Source organism: Dermochelys coriacea, chromosome 2 (genome assembly GCF_009764565.3).
Source record: "Dermochelys coriacea isolate rDerCor1 chromosome 2, rDerCor1.pri.v4, whole genome shotgun sequence".
Lineage (NCBI taxonomy): Eukaryota > Metazoa > Chordata > Testudines > Dermochelyidae > Dermochelys > Dermochelys coriacea.
In genome coordinates this window covers 46,884,479-46,910,048 of record NC_050069.1, presented here as the reverse complement: position 1 = coordinate 46,910,048, position 25,570 = coordinate 46,884,479, and the positions used below count along the sequence as shown (strand labels likewise).

Here is a 25,570-nt window from a genome sequence, read left to right as displayed (position 1 = left end):
TCCCCACTCTGAACCCTAGGGTACAGATGTGGGGACCTGCATGAAAACCTCCTAAGCTTACTTTTACCTGCTTAGGTTAAAACTTCTCCAAGGTACAAACTATTTTACCTTTTGCCCTTGGACTTTCGCTGCCACCACCAAACATCTAACCAGGTTTTTTATTAGGAAAGAACCGTTTGGAAATGTCTTTCTCCGGAAAATCTTCACCAAAACCTTGCACCCCACTTCCTGGGGAAGGTTTGGTAAAAAACCTCACTAATTTGCATAGGTGACCAGACCCAAACCCTTGGATCTTAAGAACAATGAAAAAGCATTCAGTTTTCTTAAAAGAAGAATTTTAAAAGAAGTAAAAAGAATCACCTCTGTAAAATCAGGATGATAAATACCTTACAGAGTAATTAGATTCAAAACATAGAGAATCCCTCTAGGCAAAACCTTAAGTTACAAAAAGACACAAAAACAGGAATATGCATTCTATTCAGCATAGCTTATTTTCTCAGCCATTTAAAGAAATCATAATCTAATGCATATCTAGCTAGATTACTTACTAAGTTCTAAGACTTCATTCCTGCTCTGTCCCCGGCAAAAGCATCACCCAGACAGACACAGACCCTTTGTTTCTCCCCCGCCTCCCAAAATTGAAAGTATCTTGTCTCCTCATTGGTCATTGTGGTCAGGTGCCAATGAGGTGAAAGGGTTTTTCCTCTGGCCAGGAGGGATCTTAAAGGTGTTTACCCTTCCCTTTATTTTTATGACACACCTTCACCCCCATGGTCTCGCCCATCATCAGCCCTGACCCCCCCTCACACACACACACACTTCAATCCCTGGGGAAAACCACTGTCCCTAACTCCGGTCCCTACACCTTCCACATGGCATCAGAGGTCGCATTCCCTACCACCACACTGGGGGACAATAAGGACAACCACACCTTCACCCCTTCGCTGCTAGGAGGAAACCAAGTAGATCAATACAGGATAAAAAACATCCTAGAGGCTTGGATGGAGAAAACACAGGATAAATGGCATAACTCTGCAGTGCTAGGCTCCCTGTGCAAATACCACAATAGGAACTTCATGGGGTATCTCGCTCCCTGTACAAATACCACAATAGGAATTTCATGGGGTATCTCCAGTGGAGTTGGGGAACAGTTACATTCCCTGGCACCCTCAGACTTCCCAGCACAGGAAATATTAATATCAACTTCCATTGTATGCTGGCGTTCTCATTCTCTATATCCAACCCCCCCCGATGTTACATGGGTGGGACTGCCACCTGCATCTTTATTATAGTAACTTGCCACAGAACTACTTTAGTGATTCCCTGCCCTCTCCAAGAACAACATTGGTATGGAGGGCGTAAGGGACTGCGGAAGACTTTGTTACGGCCTAGCTAGGGAACTTTTGCTTTCTCAAGCTGAGAGGTTACTGTGGACATAGATAGCTATTTTGTTATTATAGGAGATAGTTCTTGAAGGGCACAGCTGCTGTGTTATTACAGGATATAGATAGTTCTTGAAGGACATAGCTTCTTTGCATGGTCCTTCGCCAGGTAGTAGAAAGCCCCCCTTTAAGAAGCACCTAATTCTATATTCATGAGCAGTTTTTGGGTAGTGCTTATTAATGCTGTCTGCCCCTCCGTTGGAATCCGTCCCAGGCAGAGCTACGGTGTGCTGGGTTCCCCGCCTTCATGACTGCAATGCTTGGAGTCCCCGTTGCGGGTAGGTCACTAACTTTCAGTAAAGCCAATAACTCACAGCTGTGTGTAAGCCTTGTTTTTCTCAGAGTATTCCTGCTGGACCTGTGGTGCTTCGAGCACCATGGCCCAGAACAGAGAATATTCATTAAAAATAATCCATATCATCGGCCAAATCCTGGCTTTGCTTTACCCAGGCAAGTGTTCCTGCTGACTATTTGAATGAGTTTGGGGAGCAGAAGACAATCAGTACCTCTTCACAGTCTTCAAAGGAAAGGGATATGCATGCAATGTGTAAGAGCATTCTTTTCCACTTCTGCATTACTTTAACTAGCTGAAGTAATTATGTGAAGACTGTATGAAAGTATTACCATAGTGAAGCTCTTAAATGAAGAAGCCACTGCTAGTAAGCACTTAGTGTAAAGTTGACTTTTGTCATTTTGCTACAGTTTCACTTGCTATTATTCTAGTACCATTAAACTCAGACTTCATTTTTATCTTGTCAGTTATCTATAATTTAGGTTTATTTATGTCAAGTCACAAATTAAACTGAATATTGTAGCTCAAACAAGTTTGTGAAGGTGACATGCAAAAAATTTTTAGTTGAGTTTGTGCCCCTTTTTATTATTTATGAAGGTGAATCCTTTTTAGGTTTTCAAGACAGTTTCCCAAGCCAGATTTAAAGAGCAGAAAAAAAAAAAATCTATATCTATCTCAAGACTTATGGTGTTCCCTACATTAGCAGATTTCTCAGCTATGTATTTGTGAACTATCATGCTTTCACAGCTGCAGCTTCAGTTAACGTCCCAGACATGTGGTGATGTTAACCAGGTGTTAATTTAAAAAAAGTAAATAGACTACAAATCCCTTCCCATCAACTACTCAGTTTATTTAATCTTATATAATAAATTCACTAGTTCTCCTGTCACTATAGACTTTTCCAGGCAAAAAGAGAGAAAACCAAATATTGTTTTCCTTTGCAGTCACTTCCCAAGCTACCCCTTCACAGCAACATGGGAAAATTTAATACATAACATACATTTTTTTAAAGAATTTATTGTATAAAATTATGATTAGCATGAAATAGAAATTAGTTCTTTTTAATGCATATTTCCCATTAACCTGTACACAAGTATTACAAGCATCAAGCAAAATGCAATAATTCTAAGAACTAATTCCTTACTATAAAAAGCATTCACATAGTGAAGCTACTCTGGTTACAAAATATTAAATAAAAGCACTTCAAAATATGTATTTGGGAAATGTAATTAAATGATCAATGCTTGCTTAAATTAGTTAAACAAATAAGACACCTCACACACATACACAAATACACCTTTGTTGGTTCAACCCACATGGGAGTAAAGTTCAGATCCATTCATTTACTGGAATTATTCTTGGAAGGGAAAACAAAAACAAAAAAATTGTTACGAAAGGGATCAATTATTTGATGACATAATGCCATCAAGAAGTAATCCCGCTCTCATGAGTTTTCATACAGAGAGGAATGCAGTTGTTGGGAGGCCAACATGTGCAAACACACACACCCCTACCTACTGGCATGTACCAATTTTCTCTTTAAAAAGACATTTCGAACTTCACTGCTTAATTTAGCTAATTCAGCTCCTGAGGTCACAAGACCTAAGAACAGGGGTCTACAAAAGATACTTACACATTTAACGTAATTTTTACTTGCACAACTGTGAAGTCTGTAGATGTCAATTTTTTTTTAAATATGATACATCCTCACTATAAGACTTAAAAGGTTACCAAATCTCTGCTTTCCAGCTACCTTTAAGGCCCTTGTCCTCTACAGCAAGCGATTCCTTTAATCGCTGGTAAATCCTGTGCTTGCACATCCTAACAGCAGCCTTACACGAAGGAGGCACTGTAATAAGCAATTACATTCTAAAACACAAAAAGAAAAGGAGTACCCGTGGCACCTTAGAGACTAACAAATTTATTAGAGCATAAGCTTTTGTGAGCTACAGCTCACTTCATCGGAATGCATCCGATGAAGTGAGCTGTAGCTCACGAAAGCTTATGCTCCAATAAATTTGTTAGTCTCTAAGGTGCCACGGGTACTCCTTTTCTTTTTGCGAATACAGACTAACACGGCTGCTACTCTGAAACCTGTCATTCTAAACACAGAATTTCAAAAGACCAGAAAATTTTACAGCTTAAAACAAAACTACAAAGGTCATATCTCAAAAGAAAAGGTAATAAATCAAGTTATTTTTGTGTCAGTTACTGTTCATCTGTTTGAGGCAGTTGAGGAGTGTCTGTATGTATAACTCACACATACAAATATCTACACACACACAAGCACTAACATACTGAAGAGCAATCCACAGCTCACACAAAAGGAGCACTATCCCATAATTCTAGTATAATTGTCTTTTTCAAAATGGATTCTGAATTCCTGAGTCTCAAAGACACTGCTGTCCTTTTCTATTAATTGATCTGAAGGAAAGTCTCTAGTTTGCATTTCTCCTAAGGGTACAATAGTTTAAATCTTTTAAAAATGTAATGAGGGGGAAAAGAGTGACTGGGATCAGTTTGATTTTTAAAGCATTTTTAAAAGGAATAAAGGCTCTTCACTATATAATAAAGGCCACCTTAGTCTAAGACCTCTTATGCTAGTATATCAACATTTTTGTGGCAAGGAGATATTTAGGTCTCTGTTCTTACTGTATACATCATATGCAATGAAAACAAAAATCCATCCTTTAAATAAATTGGTTAAAAAAATTTATAAATAGAATTGCAATAGAACAGCCCTTTTGTTACAATCCACGTGGTAAAGTCACTAGAGCAGATAACTCACGAGTTCTCCCTCAGATAGTGCTATATTCACCATAACCCATTATGTCCTCTATAATTTCCCTTTTATTTTGCATATTACACAGTGTAACTTAAAATGTTATTTAAGAGCACTTCAGTCCCACGATGTAGGATTTAAGCTTGTGTGAATAAGTACAAGTGGCTCTGCAACATTTCAATGATTTACAAAAATACATTCAACCAAAAATTTATATAGGATTCTCCTTTTAAAATAAAAAATGGGGGGAAAGCCAAATGGTCCCATAATTAGCAAAGTAATACACTACATCATTTCTGGAAATATTTACAAAGCAAAGCACATTCAAGAGTATTCTACATTGAATTGCACACTTTTTACTCATTCATCTTTATCAGTAATAAAGATCTACTGTATATAATTATTCAACCTTATAAATAATGCTAAGCAGAAAAATTACCTCTGAGCCATTTTTATCAGTTTCTAGGAGCAAACACAAAACAAAACCTAAAGTGCAGGCTACAGATCATGATAGGTATAATAAAGGACAAAAGGTGCAGTGACTTGATCTACGTTTCGAAGTTGGTTAAACATCTATTGTTCCTTGCTAAATATAACCCTCCTGTGCAATTTAATAACTGGTGAGTTGGTCTATGTCACAGTACAACCTGTAACCGTTTGGCTTTGTTTTTTTACACTAGTTATAGTTGTCCATAGCCATTTCTAGGTAATAGCTTACATTTACAAAACCATATATTTTTTAATACTTTAAATCACACAATATTGATCCCACCCCCAGAAAATGTTATTGTCCTCTTGTTGCAGAATGTTGTTGAAGAAGTGATGCTTGGTTGGCTGCCTGGAGCAAACGAAGTTTTCATTTCCATTTCACATGCTACGATAGCTGCGTTCAATTCCACTTGAGCTCGGTGAACAACATAAAACATGAGACCGATGCTTATAACAATCTATGAATAAAGCAAACATTGCAATTGAAAAAGTATATAGCTAAAAACAGGAATACAAAGCAAATACTTTCGGTTAAGCATTAAGATAAGGAGTTCTCAGTACACAGCTTTATAGATCACTTGTTAATATTTAGAAGTAAATGCATTCAGAGGAAGATAAGCCTAACCAATAGGCTAATTCATGTCTAATACACTGCCATTGATATGTCAGAAGCCAGAGATTATATGGGACTTCAGAATTGGCACGTGCTGTAAATCTAGGTGCTTTCTTCCATACGTTATCACCATTGACAAACTTGTAAAGGTGAGTTTTGCTATTCATTTCCTGGTAAAGAAATCCCTCCACCTATTCCCAAGGAAAGGTACATGAGTGGGTGCGAACCACAGCACTTCCCTAGTAGATATCAAGCACAAGAGCACAGACAGCTGGAACAGCACAGGAGCCAGCAAACAGAGCTGTAAACAGGGGACTTCGAGTGGGAGTTTGGGAATAAAAGCCAGGCAAAGGCTAGTGAAGGGAGTATGTGGTGGTCTGGCAGTGTTTTGGTGCTTGTTGGGGGGTTTGTTTTGCTGTGGGTGGTGGTGGTTTGGTGTGGTTTGTGTTTCCCAGACTAACAGGATTTAGGTGAGAAGGCGATGACAGATACAGAGGCAGCAGTGGTAATGACCCAAGTAGTGGAAGACACAATGAGGATGACTGGATGTGAAAGCTGAGGCATGTACATGATCCTGGGGGGGGGGGGGGACCTGAAAAAAGAGTTTCGTCTGCATGAAGTGCCGCCTGATAGAGCTGATGGAAGAAAAGGTCCAAGGATTGGAGATGCAGGTGAAAACTCTAGTCGAATTTAGAAGGGGGTTTGAGTGGATGATGGAGCAAAGACATGAGGAGGCTGAGGAGAAAAGCTCAGACTTGCAGATGGAAGCAGGACCAAAGAACTCTGAGGGGATACTGCTGGGTGAGGAAAGTGGACAGTGGAAGCATGTCACCAAGAGAACCAGGCAGAGGAAAAGACAACTAGTGAAGGAGAAACAGAGCTCAGCAACAGGTTTGCGGAGTTGGAAAATGAAGGGGCACAGCAGGTGGTCACTGAAGGTGAGAGAGCAAGGAAGAACAGAAGAGAAGCTATTCCTATAGGAAGAAGGCAAGAGTTGGAGATAACACCAAATAGGAACCGCAGGAGGATACAGAACGGGTTGCAGAGGATTGCAAGGGACAATAAGAATAGAGAGGACATGCAGCCAGAGGGAAGAGGGGATAGACTAGAGAATCACACCATCACCAGGAAAAGGCAGGTCTACATGATTGGGGACACCTTACTGAGAAGGACAGACAGGCTTGTAACAAGAGCTGATCCAGAGAACAAAAAGGGTGTGCTGTCTGCGAGGTGCTAAGATACAAAATGTGGAACTGAGGCTGAAGAGGATCCTACCAGCAGCAGGAAAGAATCCACTGATTGTCCTTTGTGTGGGAACAAATGATACGGCTAGATTCTCGCTGGTACGTATCAAGGGAAACTATGCCAGGCTGGGGAAGATGCTTAAGGAAATTGAGGCTAAGGTGATCTTCAGTGGGATTCTGCCTGTTCAGAGAGAAGGGAAACAAAGGTGTGACAAGATTATGATGCTCAACAGATGGCTCAGGCAGCGGTGCTATAAGGAGGGCTTTGGGATGTATGGCCACTGGGAAGCATTCATGGACAGAGGACTGTTCTCTCGGGATGGACTTCATCTGATTAGGAAGGGAAATAGACTTTAGGATGGAGGACAGCACAACTGATTAAGAGAGCTTTAAACTAGGAATCGGGGGGAGATGGTTCAGAGATGTCCAGGTAATCTCCACACCTGATTTTAACATTGAGAGGGAAGAAAATGAAGAACGAAAGGATACAGCCATGGGTAGGAGATACCATGTCTAATAGGTCATACTGGTCTAATGGATACCAGTCTAATAGGTCATAATGGTGGTAGAATGTCTGTGCCTAATCGGGTAAAGAATGTGAGCGAAGCCAAACAGCAAAAATTAAGATGTTTTTACACTAATGCAGGAGCCTAGGTAACAAAATGGAGGAACTAGAGCTACTGGTGCAGGAAGTGAAACCAGATATTATAGGGATAACAAACATGGTGGAATAGTACTCATGACTGGACTACAGGTATTGAGGAGTATATGCTGTTTGGGAAAGCCGTAAATAAATGGAATAGATAAGAGTCTGTCTGGGCAAAAATCACATTGGGGAAGAAAGCTACTAGAGTCTCCCCTGGGATAGTGCTGGGGGTGTGCTATAGACCACCAGGATCCAATCTGGATATGGATAGAGACCTCTTAATGTTTTTAATGAAGTAAATACAAATGGGAATTGTGTGACCATGGGAAACTTTAACTTCCCAGATATAGACTGGAGTAATAATAGGGCTCAGATTTTCCTGGATGCGGTATCTGATGGATTCCTTCACCAAGTAGTTGCAGAACCAACAAGAGGGGATGCCATTTTAGATTTGGTTTTGGTGAGTAGTGAGGACCTCGTAGAAGAAATGGTTGTCGGGGACAGCCTTGGTTTGAGCAATGAGTTAATTCAGTTCAAATGGAAGGATAAATAAAAATAGGTATGTGACTAGGACTTTTGATTTCAAAAGAGATAACCTTTAAAAAATTAAGGAAATTAGTTAGGGAAGTGGATTGGACTGAAGAACTTGTGGATCTAAAGAAGGAGGAGGCCTGGAATTACTTCAAGTCAAAGTTGCAGAAACTATCAGAAGCCTGCATCCCAAGAAAGGAAAAAAAAAAATCATAGGCAGGAGTTGTAGACCAAGCTGGAGGAGCAAGCACCTGAGAGAGGTGATTAAGAAAAAGCAGAAAGCCTACAAGGAGTGGAAGATGGGAGGGTTTAGCAAGGAAAGCTACCTTATTGAGGTCAGAACATGTGGGAATAAAGTGAGAAAGGTCAAAAGCCATGTAGAGTTGGACCCTGCAAAGGAAATTAAAACCACAGTAAAAGGTTGTATAGCCACATAAATAAGAAGAAAAAGAAAGAAGAAGTAGGACCACTAAACACTGAGGTCAAGGATAATCTAGGCGTGGCCCAATATCTAAACAAATACTTTGCCTCAGTATTTAATGAAGCTAATGAGGAGCTTAGGGATAATGGTAGGATGACAAATGGGAAGGAGGATATGGAGGCAGATATTACCACATCAGAGGTAGAAGCCAAACTTGAACAGTTTAATGGGACTAAATCGGGAGGCCCAGATAATCTTCATCCAAGAATATTAAAGGAAACTGGCACATGAAATTGCAAGCCCATTAGCAAAAATTTTTAATGAATCTGTAAACTCAGGGGTTGTACCATATGACTGGAGAATTGCTAACATAGTTCCTATTTTTAAGAAAGGGGAAAAAAGTGATTCGGGTAACTATATGCCTGTAAAAAAGAAAAGGAGTTACTGTGGCACCTTAGAGACTAAAATTTATTTGAGGATAAGCTTTCGTGAGCTACAGCTCACTTCATCTAGTATGCAAGGTCTTGGAAAAAATTTTGAAGGAGAAAGTAGTTAAGGACATTGAGGTCAATGGTAATTGGGACACAATACAACATGGGTTTTACAAAAGATAGATTGTGTCAAACCAACCTGATCTCCTTCATTGAGAGCGTAACAGATTTTTTAGACAAAGGAAACACAGTGGATCTAATTTACCTCTATTTCAGTAAGGCATTTGATACGGTTACACATGGAGAATTATTAACTAAATTAGAAAAGATGGGGCTCAATATGAAAATTGAAAGGTGGATAAAGAACTGGTTAAAGGGGAGACTACAACGGGTCACACTGAAAGGTGACCTGTCAGGCTGGAAGTTGGTTACTAATGGAGTTCCTCAGGGATCGGTTTTGGGACCAATCTTTTCATTACTGACCTTAGCACAAAATGCGGGAATGTGCTAATAAAGGTCATGGATGACACGAAGCTGGGAGGTATTCCAATTCAGAGAAGGACCGGGATATCATACAGGAAGATCTGGATGATCTTGTAAACTGGAGTAATAGTAATAGGATGAAATGTAATAGTGAAAAGAGCAAGGTCATGCATTTAGGGATTAACAACAAGAGTTTTTGTTATAAACTGGCGGTGCATCATTTGGAAGTAACAGAGGAGGAGAAGGACCTTGGAGTATTGGTTGATCACAGGATGACTGAGCCGCCAATGTGATATGGCTGTGAAAAAAGTTAACGCGGTCTTGGGATGCATCAGGCGAGGTATTTCCAGTAGAGTTAAGGAGGTGTTAGTACCGTTATACAAGGCAGTGGTGAGACCTCATCTGGAATATTGTGTGAAGTGGTCTCCCATGTTTAAGAAAGATGAATTCAAACTGGAACAGGTACAGAGAAGGGCTATTAGGATGATCCGAGGAATGGAAAACCTGTCTTATGAAAGGAGACTCAAGGATCTTGGCTTGTTTAGTCTAACCAAAAGAAGGCTGAGGGGAGATGATTGCTCTCTATAAATATATCAGAGGGATAAATACCATGGAGGGAGAGGAATTATTTAAGCTCAGTACCAATGTGGACACAAGAACAAATGGTTATAAACTGGCCATCAGCAAGTTTAGACTTGAAATTAGACAAAGGTTTCTAACCATCAAGAGGATGTGAAGAGAAGGAGTGAAGTTCTGGAACAGCCTTCCAAGGGAAGCAGTGGGGGCAAAAGACATATCCGGCTTCAAGACTAAGCTTGATAAGCTTATGGAAGGGATATATATTATATATATATATGAATGATATGATGGGATTGCCAAAATTAGGCTATTAATTGATCTTCAACTATTAGCAGTAGATTTGCCTAATGGCCTGAGATGGGATGGGATCTGAGTTACTACAGAGAATTCTTTCCTGGGTGGCTGGCTGGCGAGTCTTGCCCACATGTTCCGGGTTTAGCTGATCGCCATATTTGGGTTGGGAAGGAATTTTCCTCCAGGGCAGAAAAAGGCAAAATATTGTTCTGGGGTGAATTAATAAGAATCTTGTATATAAGACATGGGAGGTAGTTGTCCCACTCTGATTGGCACTGGTGAGGCCTCAGCTGAAGTACTGTTTGCAGTTCTGGGCACCACGCTTTAGGAAAGATGTGGGCAAACTGGAGAGAGTTGAGAAGAGAGCAACAAAAACGTTTAGAAGGTTTAGAAAACCTGACCTATGACAAAAGGTTAAAAACACTGAGCATGTTCCATCTTGAGAAAATACGACCAAAGAGGGACCTAATAACAGTCTTCAAATATGTTAAGGGCTGTTATAAAGAAGACTGATCAATTATTCTCCATGTCCACCAAAGGTGGAACAAGCAGCAATGGGGTTAATCTGCAGTAAGGGAGATTTAGGTTAGGAATAAGGAAGGTTGTGGAATCCCCATCACTGCAGTTTTTTAAAAACAGTTTGGACAAGCATCCATCCAGGGATGCTCAGCTTTACTTGGTAGTCAGCACAAGAGGCTGGACTTGACTTCTCAAGGTCCCTTACAACCAACCCTACATTTCTAGGATTCTATAATTTATGAGCTTCGCTGGAAATGTAGCTAGGATGGAGGTCTCTTGTGTATAGATGGAGATTAAGCTGGGTTATAACATTAAGGTTGACTTTAGGAATTAATCTTCAAAAATTCCCTGCTTTTACAGCATGGAGGAGGGTTGGGATTTTTTAATGTTGATTTTAAGTGCATTATAGTCTCAATCTGAATTGAATGGGTGTCTGGGATTCCCCTCCACTCCAGTTGAGGCCTTTTTTGTACTCTTGTAATTAAAAAACAAACAGCTGAATAGGTTTTGCTTCTTAAGGCCTATGTATTTTCAGTGATGTCCTAAAGTTAACTCTACCAGCAGTGTGTTGTTTCAATGGAGCCTCAGCTATGGTTGTCAGGGCAATGACTCACAAAAACAAAACTGCTTTCTAGCTGTTCAAAACACAGGAACCACTTTAAGAGGTTACCCCTCTTTAGGTAAGTCTAGCAGAATTAAACAATCCCCAATAAACAGACTTTAGCTTAGGTAGAACTTCCTCTGACCCTCCAAAAAAAACTTAACCCCACAGACCCTAAAATTCCCAAATGTAAGGAATCTGAGTTTGCATTAAGGGCCATCATCTATAAAATACTTTTATATCAAGCCATCTGAAGCAGCAGTGGAAAAAAAAAAACACACCTAAAAACACTTCAGTGCAAGATATGAAAAAGCAACCTGTTTCAAACCTCCCAACATAAATTAACTTCAAATGTTCCATAGAGACAAAATTCTTCTCTGACCAGAGGCTACACTTGAAAGTTTTCAGTCAGAAACTTACAAAGAGGTGATAAGGAATTCAAAATAGGGCTTAGAATACAAGTTGTTTTGCAACCTGAAAAAAGGATTCTGGAAGGATAAAAGTAATTTCAAAAATATTGCTTCATACATTACACACACCACATACTCACAGACAAACAGGAATACCACAAAACAAAACTGTTATTAAATCTTAGCTGAATAGTCTGACAACTCCTGTTGCTCATGTTTTCTATCCTCATTTAAGGCAACAGTCAATTTCACCTTTAGGTTCTGCAGCAGCACAATGTGGAATGTTTTGTTGTGAACACTGCAGGGAAATGTTAATTGGCTTGAAAACTGTTTCAGCTGAGATTTAAACCAAAAAAACCCCCACAACCCATAGAAACATGGCTACTCTTCTCCTCTATTTTAAAAGTTTATATGGAGATATAAAACCTAAATTTGGAGTCACATTTGACCTGACATTGTCCCTCTATGTGGTCACCACAGGTGCTGGCTTTCTTGGGGCCCTGGGAGTGCTCAAACCCCCGCTCTGCCCTAAGCCCTGCCCCTACCCATTCCCTTCCCCGCCCCTGCTCTGCCTCTTCCTGAAAGGTTCCCCCCCCATAGTGCACCCCATCCTGCTCTCTTTGCCCCCCCCAGCGCCTCCTGTTGGCTGTAGAACAGCTGATCGCAAAGGACAGGGGCACTGGGGGGTGGGGGATGAGTAGATTGGCAGAGCCGCCCCCAGACAGAAGGCGCTGGGGAGGGCAGGGGGGAGCTGGCTGCCGGTGGGTGCTAAGCACCTGCTAATTTTTTTCCGTGAGTGCTCCATGGCTGGAGCACCCACGGAGTCGGCACCTATGGCAGTAACTATTTGACATGGGAAGCACTCACCCCCTGAAAGAGTCACCTCCAGGGTGACATGTGGCAAATCATTCTGCACCAAGGATAAACACTTGTTCTTAGAAAAGCAAATTAATAAGAACTTTCCAAATGGAACTACAGAAGGAATTCCAAATAGGCAGAAATAACTACTAACATTGAAACTGGGCAAGGGCAGCAAGATTAATACCATTCAAAAAGTGCCGCAGAATCTTTAACAACAAGTGATCAAATTCTCATCTAAGCCTCATCTGAAAGACAGCACTTCCAGCAGTACAATATCCCATACGCAGCACGAAGCTGAGGATGGTTCACTGCCAGCTCAGAAACCTGCCAACTACTACCACCACAAAAATGAATCAAGGGCTGGGGGAAAAATGCCCTAGAGTGACAGATTTACAGAGCTCAATATGTTTATCTTCTTTTTGATAAATTATACAATAATCAAGTCACCTCTCAAAGTACCACCACAAGGGCCAAATCTATTAACTCTATAAAGACTGATAAAACAGTCAAAAGTGATACAATTTCACACACTTCCTGTCTGAGTGGCATGCTCCAGAGGTCCCAAACGTCCAAAACAGCATTTTACGTTGGTATCCTGCAAATTACAAATCAAGGCTCTGTCCTTACAGTTTGCTGCATACAGGCAGAGACCCTCTGAAGTCAATGGGGCTCCATATAGGTGAAGGTATCATTTTGCATACAAGTTACAGGATCAGTGCCCAAAATATTTAACATTTATTACTAATTTTACACATTGAAATATATGATTTTGACTCTCCCCATGCCCCAAACCAGATTAACTTCAGCCATTTGATAAAGCTAGGTTAAATAGTTCAATTTGACAAATTTAGCCTTTGTTTGCAAACTGTGCAGGAAGAATTTAACAAATTTAGGAAAATTTTATTCAGGATTACTCAAACGGTTTCTAAAAATATTTGATCTGTCAATTGACCATTCATACCAAAATGTTCAAAATTCAAGTTATTGTTTAGTTCTAATTGGATGCATGTGTGTCATGTACCCTTATTTCCATTGCCTGATTGGATAAACTTTTAGACTCAAATAACTGTTAAATAAAACAGTTTTATTTGGACATAAATTTTCATGGGCTAGAACTCACTTCATCAGACGCATGGAGAGAAAATTACACATGCAGGCATTATTATTCTGACTACAGGAAGAGAAGGGAGTTACCTCCATAGATGAAGAGGTGTCAATTCCAGGAGAGGCAAAGCTGCTTTTGTAATGAGCCAGCCACTCCCAGTCCCTATTCAGGCCCAAATTAATGGAGTTCAATTTGCAAATGAATTTTAGTTCTGCTGTTTCTCTTTAAAGTCTGTTTCTGCAATTTTTTTGTTCAAGTATAGCTACTTTTAAATCTGTTAGAGAATGTCCAGGAAGATTTAAGTGTTCTCCTACTGGCTTTTGTATGCTACCATTCCTGATGTCCGATTTGTGTCCATTTTTTCTTTTAAATAGGGACGGTCCAGTTTGGCCAATGTATATGGCAGAGGGGCATTGCTGGCATATATAGCATTAGGAGATGTGCAGGTGAATGAGCCTCTGATGGTGTGGCTGATATGGTTGGGTCCTCTAATGGTGTCGCTAGAGTAGATATGGGGACAGAGTAAGCAATGAGGTTTGCTACAGGGATGATTTGTGGAGACAGACTAACACGGCTACCCCCGATACCTAACTACAGTATGATCTGCAAATTTGCAAGCAAATGGTTGTAATTGCTATTCAAATCCAAACCAATATAAAATCAATTGATAGTGTCAGGTGATGCTTTAATGCCTATTCTGCTACTAGTATAGCAATACCAGTTCACCATGCTCCCCGTTCATGGGATCTAACAATGTTGCTCGCTACCTAGGATTTAATGTTGACTGTACATCAACTCTTGTATAAATAACAAAAGGTCTATAAAATCATGAATGGTGTGGAGAATGTGTTATTTACCATCTCACCTAACAAGAACCAGGGGTCACGCAATGAAATTAATAGGCAGCAGGTTTAAAAACAAAACAGAGGAAGTACTACTTCACACAATCCACAGTCAAGCCATGGAACTCATTGGTATGGGATGTTGTGAAGGCCAAAAGAATAACTGGGTTAAAAAAAAATTTGGTAAATTCCTGGAGGATAGTTCCATCAATGGCCATTAGCCAAGATGGTCCGGGACATAACATCATGCTCCAAGTGTCCCTAAATCTCTGACTGCCTGAAGCTTTCACTGAACAACGGAATGGATCATTCAATAATTGCCCTGTTTTCTTCATTCTCTCTGAAGTATCTGGTACTGATCACTGTCAGAAGACAGGATACTGGGCTGGATGGACCACTGGTCTGACCCAGTATGACCATTGTTATGTTTTTAATTCCTACTTCTTATTAAGTCAGAATTACTTTCTAAACGGGGATGTTTCAATAGGCTACCACTACAACCACTTATTTCTATAGCAACTTTCATCTAAAAGAACTGTACAAGTTGGGATCATGCTATACTCTTCTAATACCAAAGCACAGCCAATACTGGAATGGAACCAGGCAGATATTCTGGGCTTACAGGAGGCACCAAAGTGGAGCGAATGGCTATTGCCCTAATGGCTCACTATGGCAGCAGAGATTAGCGGAGCTCATTAGCACTCCGAACACAACCTCTCATCTCCCTATATTACCCTTATATTGGAGGCTGGAGAAGCTGGTGGAGGAGGAACCAGCTATGCTGATTCTATGTCAGATGCACACACACTGGGGGAAATCCCCACCTGGGAGATCCACTGGCTTTTAGACCCTTTGCACCAGCAGAGGAATAAAAGGGACAGATCACAGGAAAGACTTGTCCAACAGCATACTGGTACCTAAAATCATGTTAGGACACTAGTTCAGTAACAACTCAAAGAAGATTGCCCCACCCACTGAATCACCAGTATTCCAGCTGGATTTTCCTAGAATGTCTCCCATTAGTTGGAGGATGAACAAGATCACATGTATGGCCACATTGCAAAAAAAGTTTCCAAATATAACTGCTTTCTCTCCAGAGTTACCGAACTACAATAAGTATACTGGCTTTTAAGATTAATGACTATGAAAATAATATTAAATCATTTTTAAAAACCACTCACCTGTAAAGTAAATATAAAATAGCCACTAACACTTTGTTCTGCAATGACATCTTCCATGGTTCGCAAAGTGGTGCCTAAGTAGGAGTTTAGGAGCTGAGTAGGAAGCAGTCCAACTGAGGAAGCCATCAGATAGTTGGGTAAAGATAGATCTGTAATCTAAATGAAATCAAGTGTGAAAAGCAATATACAATTCCAATATAATTTTCCCATAATCAGTCTGACTGCCTTCCCCACAACTGTCTAAGCAAAAGTTTAGACTTCATTATATTACAATATTCTGAAAATGACTGAGTGCAAAAGTTCCATAAAAGATCAATTCAATAAGGCAACTCTTTTAAACTTGCCATTTTAAAATTCTGTTCAATTACATTTCATCTTTTGCTAGGCTGCATCTTCAACTGGACGTCCTAAGGATGCAATTACACTATCCCTTTGCTTTGTCTGCTTCATAATGGTGAGTAGAAAGAGCACTGCAGTTTATAAGAAACTTGTTCTCAGAAAGAAACTAGTATATCAGGTGACATAGGCTCAGAAAACGAAGTGAAATTTGATGCCCATCAACCTTTGTTTTCATTTCAAGTAAATAAACTGAGAAAAATGTAAATGTTTATTAAAAAGTATAACCTGTTCAACATTTTCATTTAGGAAATAAAATTTAGTTAAAATGCATGAAGTGTAGCTACAATATTTCTGTAAGGAAAAAATATATCAATCATTTAAAACATCCTTCATGGAAGATTTTTTATATTACATTTTAATTGGCCCAGAATATAGATTAGAGCTAGATCCTTTTGAAAGCAGTGTTAAAAAACAGGAAAAAGAAAGTGTGAATATTCTTTTGAGTCCCACTCTCCTGCCCCGATGATCCCAGAGGTTTTTTTTTTTTTCCTCCATTTTGAGTAGCTCTTAACTATTGTGCAGACACATTGTACAGGGGCAAGGTACACAGTACCAGCTAAATAAAGTCAAATGGGATCAGGAGAGGTTGAGAAATATAGAGGAATGTAAAAGATGAGTCCAGAAGGGCATAGGGATGCATTTATGCAGGCAATGAAAACAGAAGTGGGTTAAAAATAAAGTGAATATAATTTTATGGATGCTAAGGGACAAACTAATCTACAAGCAGATCCCTGGATTATTTTCTTTGGTGATTATGAAAGGTGTAAATTTGACAGCTTTGGACACTGAAGTTTTCATTCTCTTCTGGCTCCAACAAAAAAGGCTAAGCATTGGAAACAGCATATTCCTAGCAAATGTGATTCAATCCTGATCTGAGGGATCACTTGTAGGGCTGAGAGAATAATTAAACTACCAAACTCTTTCAGTCATGACCTCTCTGTGGAAGCTGTCAACAATGATGCCAACTGGCATCAACTCTGATGTGACTACCACCAACTCATTTCAAATAAAATCCCTAAAAAACGTTACCAGAGGTTGCATGTTGGGAAAGTTTCCTTCCACTGATTTTTATGAACTGGGTACATACACTGTAAAATTTCTCTGATAACGTCTTAAGCTTCTCATTGTGGTGGTTAAAACCGTTTAGCTGTAAGTAAGTGGTGTACACATCATGACATTAACAAAAATAGTCCACGAGACCAACTTGGATATTCAGTTTGTGGAATGAAGGCAAGTTTAAAATACACAAACCTACTGACCGCTATTCCTACCTACATGCCTCCAGCTTTCAATCAGACCCCCCCCACCACACGATCCATTGTCTACAGCCAAGCTCTACGACACAACCGCATTTGCTCCAACCCCTCAGACAGAAACAAACATCTTCAAGATCCCTATCAAGCATTCTTACAACTACAATACCCACTTGCTGAAGTGAAGAAAGACTGACAGAGCCAGAAGAGTACCCAGAAGTCACCTACTACAGGACAGGCCCAACAAAGAAAATAACAGAACGCCACTAGCCATCACCTTCAGCCCCCAACTAAAACCTCTCCAACGCATCATCAAGGATCTGCAACCTATCCTGAAGGACAACCCATCACTCTCACAGATCTTGGGAGACAGACCACTCCTTGCTTACAGACAGCCCCAGACCTGAAGCAAGTACTCACCAGCAACCACTCCACACAACAGAACCACTAACCCAGGAACCTATCCTTGCAACAAAGTCCATTTTCAACTGTGTCCACATATCTATTATGGGGACATCATCTTAGGGCCTAATCACATCAGCCACAATATCTGAGGCTCGTTCACCTGCACATCTACCAATGTGATATATGCCATCATGTGCTAGCAATGCCCCTCTGCCATGTACATTGGTCAAACTGGACAGTCTCTACGTAAAAGAATAAAGAATTATAACATTCAAAAACCAGTTGCAGAACACTTCAATCTCTCTGGTCACTTGCTTACAGACCTAAAAGTGGCAATACTTCACAAACTTCAAAAACAGACTCCAACCAGAGACTGCAAATTAATTCCAATTCAGCAAACTGGATACAATTAACTTAGGCTTGAACAGAGACTGGAAGTGGATGGGTCATTACACAAAGTAAAACCATTTCCCCATGTTTATTCCCCCCCTCCCCCCACACACACACACTGCTGGAAATGGCACACCTTGATTATCACTACAAAAGGTCTCTCCCCCACCCGCCCCCCCGGCTGGTAATAGCTCATCTTAAGTGATCACTCTGGTTACAGTGTGTATGGGAACACCCATTGTTTCATGTTCTCTATGTATATAAATCTCCCCACTGTATTTTCCACTGAATGCATCCGATGAAGTGAGCTGTAACTCACGAAAGCTTATGCTCAAATAAATTTGTTAGTCTATAAGGTGCCACAAGTAATCCTGTTCTTTTTGCGAATACAGACTAACATGGCTGCTACTCTGAAACAAGTAAAGTAAAAATAGGTCTCCAATATACTGATAAGTCACAATAAATGATATGGTATTGAGATGTTAATAAAAATAAGAGTCTGTTAATGATAACATTGACAAATTCTAGTCTTGCCAAAAAGTCATTGTCAAACATATCTATTGACTTTGGAATAATTCTAGCAACGTGTTCTTAAAGATGGGATTGCTGTGATCATTTGATTCATATACCTGTTGGAAATTTGAAGCAAGCTGTCAGTTGTTCCTAAAGAATTTCTGCAGGCTATCCAACAGAACATTACATGAAAGAAAACTACTTCTAAAGTTCTAATTAAGCACTGAGCTTCTACAAGGAAATAACTGACAATGGCACAAATCTGTAAAAAGTCAAAGACAAGGACAAAGACATCAGCAGAGTTAAGTTATTTTAAGGGCTGTGCGATGAAATTCTGTGAGTGGACCATTAAGGGCAGTGTAATTATTTTAGTATTTTAGAACAGATTAAATAATTGAATATCACAGTAACATTATTTTGAAAATTAAGTCACATTGCCAAAATCCCAGAGCATTCTTAGCATGAAATATTAGTGGAAGGTTTTTTGGGGAAGGGAAAGGGAAGATGGAAAATAAAAGATTTGGGTTTAGTTTTGTTATTCCCCTGGAAGAACATGATTTCCCACTCTTCCAAATAACTTAGGAAGACACTTCCAAAATACATGTTGAAAATTTTGCTTGCTAGATTTGAACATATGCCAGCAACATGACTAATATTTTTTCTCGCTATGGGTGTATTGCCAGATACACGAATGATTACTCTAGACCTAATTATTTGACAGATGTTCTCAGATGACTACTACTAAAAACAAAAACAAAAAAACAAAAAAAAAAAAAACCACCACACCCTGTAGGAATCTGGGCCATGGTGGAACTATGCACAGACCTCCTTTATCATCATCAAGAGGATGCAATCAGTGCTATTACTGTCTTTAAAATACTAAAGTAAAATAGATACAAGATTTTCTAAATAGGGCCTTGTCATTAAATCTAATGGAATTGGGAAGCAAATCACAAAGAATCCTTGGGGACTTCCTCCCTTTGTGAATATATAGTAAAGCATTTTACTTGCAGATATACACGTTTGTGGTTTTGATTTTGTCCTGCAACACGTACGGACATAGGAAATAGGAAAGACTGTTTCCAACTGAAGGAGAAGCAGATAGTAAGTTTAAAATGGGTCTGGGATTCTTGTACATCCCATCAACCCTAGGGGAAGGCCAATAGGGTCAAACTTCCTTCAGTATGCCTCCCAGTATCCAGTAAGAAATTTCCTATCAATCCCTTGGTGAGGGAGGAGGAGCTTGTGGTTTGAAAAGGTGCAACAGTGAATCTCCATAATGTTCTCCAGGTTATCTGATTCTTTTCCTTGGAGGGGAAGAGCAAGGAAAGGTACCAGGCTGGTCATGGTCCAATTTCAGGTCAGAATGCAATCCCAAAGAGGTTTCCAATGGTGACAACAATGACTTAGTTAAGTGAAAAGCCAGAAGGTGTAAAATATTTCTGTGGGAAACCAGGAGGATTCCTGGGGGAGATTAATGCATCTCCAGCAAGATTTGCATAGTTAGGGAAACAGGTTTAGTTGTGTACGGGTTTCCCCCCCCCCCCTCAAAAGGAGGAGGAGCACCCATCTCCTAAAGACAAAAAAAAAAATCCAGTCTCTGCGCTGCTGGCTTCTAGCTTTCTCAAGCAGTAGCAGGGGGTCATTAACAAGACTCTGGGTCAGTAGCACTGCTGCTATTCAAAATGTTTCTGGTATCAATGAAACAAACAGCTATCTGGGGCGAAAAATAGCTCAGTGGTTTGAGCATTGGCCTGCTAAACCTAGGGTTGTGAGCTCAATCCTTGAGGGGGGCCATTTAAGGATCTGGGCCAAAAATTGGGGATTGGTCCTGCTTTCAGCAGGCGGTTGGACTAGATGATCTCCTCAGGTCCTTTCCAACCCTGATATTCTATGATTCTATGTCAGTTTCACACTGGAACTGCTGAGGAAAGTTATGAGCAGCAGTACCTGCATGCACTGGCACTGGCCTTGAGGGAAGGGAAAAGAAGGTTGAACAAGTAGCAGAAGAGATGCAACAATCTGCATCCCCATAAGATGTTCTTGAAATGTACATGAATAGAAGGCAGAAGAGAGCGTACGCTCTTTTTCCTTTCCAACAGGAGATGAAACACAAACTTCAAACATCAGACTCTAGCACTTCTGCGTAGTAGGTAGTATATGCAAGCCTCCAGAGAGAACACAACGGAAGGAATACCAGCACCCTATCCCTCTGCAGCAGCAGAAGGGGGGGGGGGGGAGGTAGGGTTGTAGGATGGGAAAAGGAGGGCTCAGCTTCTCACTTGGACATTATCCCTTGACTTCACTTGTGAGATTTCATACCCTCAATCTTTTATATCAACCTCTGGTTAATTAATATCTGTTGTGTTTTGTTTTTCCAAGCTGTGAGCTTCTAAAATCTAGTTATAAAGCAGGCAAAACACACATTTATATAAAAACTGAACAAATGGTATAGATATAAAATAGAAGATTTGTTTAAACACACACATTTCTTTCTAAATCCAATCACTCAACTGTTTCTTTTGAAAAAACGTCCCCTAAGATAAACAGGAAGCTTTCAGCACATACTCCAAACATATTAAGGAGTATTCTAATGAGAAAACTGCATCACTAAAGCTTAAAAATGTGCTTAAAACTATACTAACATAACACTTGACATCTTACAAGTAAAAGTCTCAATTTTTTCTGTCAGTTTCTACAGAAATCACAGCTTGGACCTTATACATAGAATTTATTTTGTATTTTTGTATAGTGTTAACTTGTGTGTATGCTATAGCTGCATGGGAGCGCTACTATAGTTAAGGTTGCAGCATGACATCTGTTTAAAGGTCCACCGAAGTTCTCTAAAATTGGCACTCTTAGATTCATTTCAAATTTAGTGTGCATCAAGAGAGTCGTGTTAGTGATCCAAATTTGGAGTCATTTGAGTTAGGGGTTGTAGAGATACAAGTCCAGAGGTAAAAAAAAGTCATTTTTCAAAAAGTTGCCAGGTGTTTTTTGGTTTGGTTTTGGGTTTTTTTTTTTGCTCAGAGCTACAGATCAAACTATTGATGTGATGCAAGTCAAAATGGTCTCAGTCTGTTGAATATTAGTGAAGGTAGTGCGTGGCATACGTTATATCTTTGGGGGACTCTCACTGAAGAGTATTTAAGAAAAATTTTACACTGCACATTTGGTAGTGCAGAAAAATGACTAGAAGGTTTAAATTCAACTCTTGTAAGCACTTTAAAATCTAAGCAGTTACTCAGATTGCTTTGTAATATGATGTGCCTCATGGGGGCATGTGGTGGTGTTAGTGATCCAAATTTGGGGTCATTTGACAGAGGGGGGGGGGGCGGGCTGTACCTTGGGAACCCAAGAAAAACTAGTTTCCTTCCTTCCACTGCTTTATACTGTGGCTGGAGATTGCTACAATGTGAGAGTCCTGGTGGCAATTTTAATTTAGGGTGGAATGTAAATCAAAGTATTTAATTTAATTCTATTCCCACAACTTTTTAGGCTTTTATATGCACACCCCAGCTCTGCCAGTGCACCCCAACCCACCGTACCTGTCAGCTCTGACTACACACAACATGCTGTATACATAAAACTAAACAAACCCCATAATTAGTACCATCTTTCAGTTATGACAATCTTAGGTTAAAAAAAAAATTCAGAAAGAAATGGATTTTTTGAAAGTGTCCATTTAAAGGGAATTTGCATCGTTAGTAACAAACTTGCATTTTAACCAGAGACTTTCTCCAGATCTAGCCAATCTCATTTAAAACGAGACTCATTCATTCTGAATCACTTTTAAAGGCAGTTGTTTTTAAACTCTCTCTCTGCTGTGATATTTTGCTTTCACTATGTTCCTTTTGCATAATATACAAGACTGAGAATCGTATACCACAACCAATCTAATAAAGTCTTGAGAATCCTTCCTTCCTCAAGCAATCCCAGAGCTGGACTGTAAAAGCAGATGGTGGGGGGAATAAGAATGCCAAGCCTATCACTGGAAGAGAGACACCTTAATTGGGGGTTTCAGAGTAGCAGCCATCTTAGTCTGCATATGCAAAAAAGGTACTTGTGGTACCTTAGAGACTAAAATTTATTTGAGCAGCTGTAGCTCACGAAAGCTTGTGCTCAAATAAATTTGTTGTTTTGAATATGACCATCGAGTAGTCTTTTAAAATGAATCCCACAATTAGGAAAAAGAAAAGGAGCACTTGTGGCACCTTAAAGACTAACAAATTTATTTGAGCAGCTGTAGCTCACGAAAGCTTGTGCTCAAATAAATTTGTTAGTCTTTAAGGTGCCACAAGTGCTCCTTTTCTTTTTCCTAATTGGGGGATTCATTTTAAAAGACTACTCGATGGTCATATTCAAAACAACACTTATGATTACTGTAACAGTAAGAACTGAGAAAAACTGGGGTTTCAGTTTGCTTACTACGTGCAAGTCACAGTACCTATATGACAGGTTTCAGAGCAGCCGTGTTAGTCTGTATTCGCAAAAAGAAAAAGGAGTACTTGGGGCACCTTAGAGACTAACAAATTTATTAGAGCATAAGCTTTCCTGAGTTACAGCTGGATGAAGTGAGCTGTAACTTACGAAAGCTTATGCTCCAATAAATTGGTTAGTCTCTACAGTGCCCCGAGTACTCCTTTTCTTTTTGCGAGTACCTATATGGGGTCAGTTTCACCATTTTATCACACCACCTATGAGGCCCAAAGCTGGCAGTCAGAGTTGTGCTATCCTACTTTAGTCAGTGGGCACTAACATGGGCCCAAAGGTCCATCCAGGCAGAGTTGACTGCAGGATTAGATCCTGATCTTGCAACTGCATCCCTGCGGGCAGACCTTTGCCAGGCGCAGGATACATTTGCCTAAGGCAGTTTCTGTTTGTGAAGCTCTTTCCCACATCAACAGGAGAGATTTTTCCCATCTAAAAATCTATGATTGTGAAACAACAAAAGCAGGGAACTCAGGCTACGAATAAGTTGCGCGTTCTGCAGTGTGAAAATCAGTGAAGCAACATTGGGTCAGGTCCTAGAGCCCTGATGTCAAACCTCCATTGGGTGAAATCATGGCCCCCCTGAAGTCGGTGGGAGACTCGTATTGATTTCTATAAAGACACCCCCCCACACACACACTCCCTACCCCCACAGGCAGGGCCCTGCTTCTGGGAGCCACTCACCGAGAACACCGCGTTTTGGAGCCCGAAGGGGATGGGGGTGAGCCTAGCCAGGGCCACCACTTTGAGGCCGCTTCCTCCCTCCACGACGCGGATAACGGCGCTGAGCTTCTCGCTGCCCTGGATCCTCGCTAGCACCCAGCGGGCCAGCAGCTTCTGGCAGACCACGTGGGCGATGAAAGTGCCGATGAGGACCCCGAGCACCATCAGCCCCATGCCCAGCACGAAGCCGTACAGGTAGCCGGCGGCCACGTTCAGCACGATGTAGCCCCAGCCGCAGGGGAAGGAGACCACGATGAAGCCCACGGTGAAGAGCAGCACCCCGGCCACGCTGTCCAGGCTCTCGGCCCAGAGCAGCAGGTCCCGCACGTACTGGCGCACCAGGGCCAGCGCGGCGAAGCACAGCGCGGCCAGGACGCACGCGGCCAGGCAGCTCTTGCACCAGCAGGTGCCCAGCAGGCAGCAGGAGCAGCGCCACGTCCTGGCCTCGGGCAGCCCGGGCCCCGCGCCGCCCGCCTCCGGCAGCTGGCACAGCAGCAGCTCCGAGCGCTGCAGCCCGTTCTGCCCCGGATACGGCCCGCGCAGGAGCCCAGCCGCGTCGCCCTGGGCGCAGCCGGCCGCCTCCCCCGCTCCGCCAGCCCGGGCCAGCCAGCGGCCGAGGTCCTGCCGGGCTCCCTGGGCAGCCGCGAACTTGGCGGCCCGGGAGAGGAGCTGGAGCACGGCGCCCCCGGAGCCCCACATGCCGCCGGGCCCGGCCGGCTCTAGCCCGGCAGCGCGCTCCGCCGGGCGGGGATCGAGCCGCCGCGCTGGGCCAGTCCCCGCTCCCCGAAGCCGCCGGGCAGGGGCGGCCGCTGGTTCATCGCCCCGCCATGGCCCGGCTCCCGCGGCGACGAAGAGACCGGGCTGCTGGCGGCGGCGGGAGAGGGGCGGGCGCGCTCCGCTGAGGCCGGGCGGGTCCCGGGGGCTGCGTGGGCGGCGGGTCCGGTTTACGCGGCGACTCCGGGCCGGCGGCCCTGGCAGCTGGGGAGTCCCGGGGGGCGGCCTGGGCGGCAGCAGGGCTCCATCTCCCGGCGCGCTCGGCTCCGGAGGCAGCTGAGCCCCGGCGCTGCAGATGTGGCAAATCCGGCGGCGCCGCCGGCCAGGGGGCGGCGCCCAGTGGGGGGGAGGAGGCGGCTCGGGGCGGGGCCTCCCCCTCCCTCCCGCCGCGCGGGGGCGTGGGCAGGCGCCTCGTACACCGGCCTGGCCCGGCCGCGCGGGAAGCGCGCCTCACCCTAGATCCCGCTGACTCCCGCTTCCTTGCCCTAGGGGGCGCCCGCCCACCCCGCACCGGGCTGTGCCACGGTGACCCCCGGCGGCCCTTCCCGGTTGCCGCGGGCTCTCCCCTGCACGGGGCAAAGGTGGGACTGGGTCGTGGCTGCCGCCTGAGGAGAACCAGCAGCCTCCCGTTCCCTGCCTGCTGCCGTGGTTCTTCCTACTGCAGGGGCGGGGGGGCCCATTAGTAGGGTGGCCCACCCGCCACAATTGTCCTGCCCTGGCGTCTCCAGGGGTGCAAGATCAATCCTTGAGCAACGACGGCGTCATGTGGTGAAACCCCCGGGAATATGTCCGGCCGAAACTGGCAGCCCTGCAAGCGGTGCAGCTTAGGGGGAACGCCGGCTATGCAGTTACTATT

At 42.3% G+C, this 25,570-nt stretch overlaps 1 protein-coding gene across 1 annotated transcript; it reads right to left on the bottom strand.

The window, feature by feature from the left end:
• Window positions 1-4,429: 4,429 nt before the first annotated feature.
• TMEM64 (transmembrane protein 64) lies at window positions 4,430-25,062 on the bottom strand. The gene is made up of 3 exons (XM_038390500.2): window positions 23,902-25,062; window positions 15,767-15,922; window positions 4,430-5,463 (listed from the first exon to the last, which is right to left on the bottom strand). Exons 1-3 carry the CDS (start codon window positions 24,637-24,639, stop codon window positions 5,269-5,271), a joined length of 1,089 nt encoding a protein of 362 aa, XP_038246428.1. The 5' UTR covers window positions 24,640-25,062; the 3' UTR covers window positions 4,430-5,268.
• Between the last annotated feature and the right edge of the window lie 508 nt (window positions 25,063-25,570).